This window comes from Cyphomyrmex costatus, unplaced genomic scaffold (genome assembly GCF_001594065.2).
Source record: "Cyphomyrmex costatus isolate MS0001 unplaced genomic scaffold, Ccosl1.0 scaffold43, whole genome shotgun sequence".
Lineage (NCBI taxonomy): Eukaryota > Metazoa > Arthropoda > Insecta > Hymenoptera > Formicidae > Cyphomyrmex > Cyphomyrmex costatus.
Window position 1 is genome coordinate 2,048,967 of NW_017278534.1, and position 3,680 is coordinate 2,052,646.

The 3,680-nt window shown below is 32.1% G+C and overlaps 1 protein-coding gene across 1 annotated transcript; it reads right to left on the bottom strand.

The window, feature by feature from the left end:
- On the bottom strand, window positions 1–1,639 carry LOC108777304 (transcription factor 15). The gene is made up of 3 exons (XM_018544144.1): window positions 1,562–1,639; window positions 440–730; window positions 1–93 (listed from the first exon to the last, which is right to left on the bottom strand). The coding sequence occupies exons 1-3, from the start codon at window positions 1,637–1,639 to the stop codon at window positions 1–3; spliced, it is 462 nt and encodes a 153-aa protein (XP_018399646.1).
- Window positions 1,640–3,680: the final 2,041 nt, after the last annotated feature.

The window sequence follows — 3,680 nt, forward strand, 5'->3', positions numbered from 1 at the left end:
TTAGATATCATTCACATTTAAATCAAAACACGTTGCAGTCGTTGGCACGTAGACATACGGTCTTGTTTCTTCATTTGTATAGTCCGGGATTCCCTGTGTAATATCAAAATTTTGAAAATTCGGAATTGAAAAAGCTATGAAAATATTTTATAATATCATACAATTATATATTTTTTATAAATCGCATTGCCAATCGCACAATTTAACGTTTAAAAATAAAGAAATAGTACAGGCCAACAGAAGTATTTTAAAGGCTACACTAATCCATAAAATCGACATGAAGATTAATAATAATTACTATTACCTATGCTGACCAGATATTCATAAAAAAAATTTATAATTTAACCACATTTATAATTTAATCACATGTGTCTTACAAATTACATGCAAAAAATCATCTAACGTAAAAAAAATGTACGTAAATTGCTACACGACTTACACATTTTTTATGCATAGCCAAGCAAAAGGTGCAAACATGTGGTCTTGTCGAACGAACATTTTCTAAAAGACGTGTACAAGGTTGATCCATGGCACCCGCAATGAGTATGGCGTCCAAATGATTAATGTAACTGCTGGCCAATCTTAAGGTCTCTATTTTCGACAGCTTGCGGTCAGCCGGTTCGGTTGGGATCAGAGTTCTCAGAGCGCTGAAAGCTGTGTTCACACTGCACAACGAAGATCGCGTACCTTCAGAGAAGATTCTCTCTCGTCCAGGGTATTCTAAATTGCTCTATTAATCTCAAATCTATCTCGTTCATTATAAACACGTTAAATAATTGGAAGAAGCGTCCAAAGATAAACGGTTTTTCGAGAGAAATCCCGCAAATGAACAAAAACCGCGCGTATGTTCCGAATCCTTCATCTTCTTCGCGCAGCAAGAAACAAATGCTTTGATAATTCACTCGTTTTTATATCATTCTCATTATATGCGCAAAATGCTTTTTCACCTAAGAGTGCGATCTCTCTCTCGAGCGTTCGCTTGGTATCGCTGCTTCGTCGACTCTTCCCTCCTGCGTGCTGCCATGCCACGACTACAGGAACGCTTTCGCTGACCGTTCGCAACGACGCTATCTTCATCAATGAAGCGACCGGTACAGCCTCTTTCCGTTCCTCCGGAATATGAAAATTTCCTCATCTCTCTGGTGTCACGGATGCTTAACATTCCCCCCCTCCCGTTTCTTTCTCCTTACTCGGTCTTTCTCTCAGATATCCGACACGCACGTGAGCAGCACATGTGTGCGATCAGGGACGCATAAATATTCTCTCTCGCACTCACCGTCCTTTTCTCTTTTTTTTTCCTTTCCCGGTTTCTATCATGTGCTAAAATTACGGCGAAGAAAACAAAGAATTGAATAATAAATTATACATTATAGAACAAAATAATAAATTATATATTATATAAATTACATTTATAATATATGTATCAGAAGATAATTATTTGTTTTGAAAATCAAGAACGCGTTAAAATGTGAATGTCGAAATTACAGTTGGATCTTTGTTACACATTTGATCACTTCTCATGCGTTGAAATTAAATTTACCGTTTACAATGAAATACATACACAACAGAATGAATCCATACAACACGCACTCAAAACTTCGTCCCTGTTTCCCACACTACTATATGTCGAGTGATGCATTCCGAGTGTAAAGTGGACGACGGCTGCGTTTCTCATTAAGCTCAATAAAAACGTGGATGATGGTAGTAACCGGACCATAGAAAAGGATAAATTCCTTCTGGAAAACTAATTAGCATTTTGTTACAACGTGCTTCCATCTGTTTGCAATTTCCTGATTTCTCTTGTTTTATACAATTACATTGCTGATGCCCATTTCCACCCATGCAGATTAATTTTAATCTCGGTTCAATTTGCTCTTCATCTTTTTCTAATTCTAAAAATTAGAAAAAGATGAACAGTAAGTTAAACCGAGATTAAAGTTAATCTGCATTGGTGGGAACAGGCATGAAACAGATACTAAATTTATATCTTATCGTTTGTTGATCGAACTTCAGAGCTGGACGACGATATAATGTATAATTATTTGAGGTGTGAGAATAATTAAAGAAACTTCGTATGAAATGTTTACTCAATTAAATAACTTGGTTACATCGAATCAATTACACAGCATAAAATTTACATGTTTCTCAAATGGTCATTGACTCATAAGATTATACTTCAACATTCGATATTGTCGAAGAAACATCACGCAGGATCAGCTAATATAAGACAGAATTAATTAAGTTTTGGATTTAATCATTATTGTTGACCGCAAGCTATGTTATCGAAGGCCCGCGGTATAAAGGAATATCTTAAAGAATATATATAGAAAATATGCACAAAAGTATTTGATATATTAATAAAATAATAATGGAACTTAGATTATACATTTTACGCGATTATATGGACGATCAAACAGATCGATGTGGAAGGTTCATCGAATGGCGATTATAAAATGCTCAAAATGATTCTGTGTCCATAGTAGGTTTACAATCGTAAACGCAGACATAGTCACATTTTATTCTATTTATACACATTACACACGATGTGACATATAAAATCAATTAAAACAAAGTAAAAGTTTTGATGTGTAAAAAAGACGAATAAATAAAATAAAAATTTGGTGTGTAAAAATGATGAGTAAACAAAAAGTTTGGTATATAAAAAAGATGAATATATAAACAAAGTGTTCCACTCGCTTCAACACCGTTCGACCTTTATCTTTTTCTTCGTTTTTAGTTACACATATCATTTACAGAAATAATCTTGTAAAATATATATATTATTCTGTATATGTTCAATATAATCTATATGTATATATTTAATATATTTTACAATATATAATTTGTATGTATTATATAAATATGTATTACATATTTATACAATAAATAGGCTATATATATTATATAATGTAATATTTTAATATTCATAATCATTTAAATTTAATATGTAGAATCTTATACATACTTTAAGTATGTCTTTAAAAATATATATACATACAAGTATGGAAGAACAAAAAACACAATATAATTTCTCGTACAAGCACTTTGGCATATGTACCACTTAAAATCAGATTAAAAAGGAAAAAAGCAAGACCAATCGCGAGGTCGAGCGCGATCGACGAGCGGTGACATTGACGGCATAGAGGAGCAATTAATGGTATAATGTCTAGAGAACTTGAAAATAGCTTATATATCAAGCATTTGTCGTATTTATGTATAAATCTCTCTAAGTATATACCAGCACCGATGATATAGCGCTGGGGCTAAAATATCTTGTACTATTTACACTAGCGAAACAATTACAATTACAATATTCGCCGCGTATATATATATATATATATGTATATATGTAATATAATATCTATATATAATATCCCTTTGTTTACATCGATCTGAAAGACCATAAAAATAATTTCTTAGATGATAGTCTAGATTACAGAGATGTCCCGATTTTTCAGAAATCGTCGATGTGTGTGCCGAAGGAACGCTCAAATGTATATATGTATATATACATATATATATAATATACACACGTATGTATAAATACGTTTAATATATGCGAATATACATATGTATATATTACGCCTAAACGACAAGGCTATATATATTATATATAGTATATATATATATATATATATAGATTATAGTATATATATATATATATATAAATAAAAATGTGC

Excerpts from the sequence above, each read along its gene's own strand:
- LOC108777304 (XM_018544144.1), bottom strand. The coding sequence starts at position 1,639 with ATGCATCACTCGACATATAGTAGTGTGGGAAACAGGGACGAAGTTTTG. Across the intron at positions 731-1,561 it reads GTATGGATTCATTCTGTTGT|AGCAATTTAGAATACCCTGG; the intron begins GTATGTATTTCA and ends TGAGATTAATAG. Across the intron at positions 94-439 it reads TGGCTATGCATAAAAAATGT|GGAATCCCGGACTATACAAA; the intron begins GTAAGTCGTGTA and ends GATATTACACAG.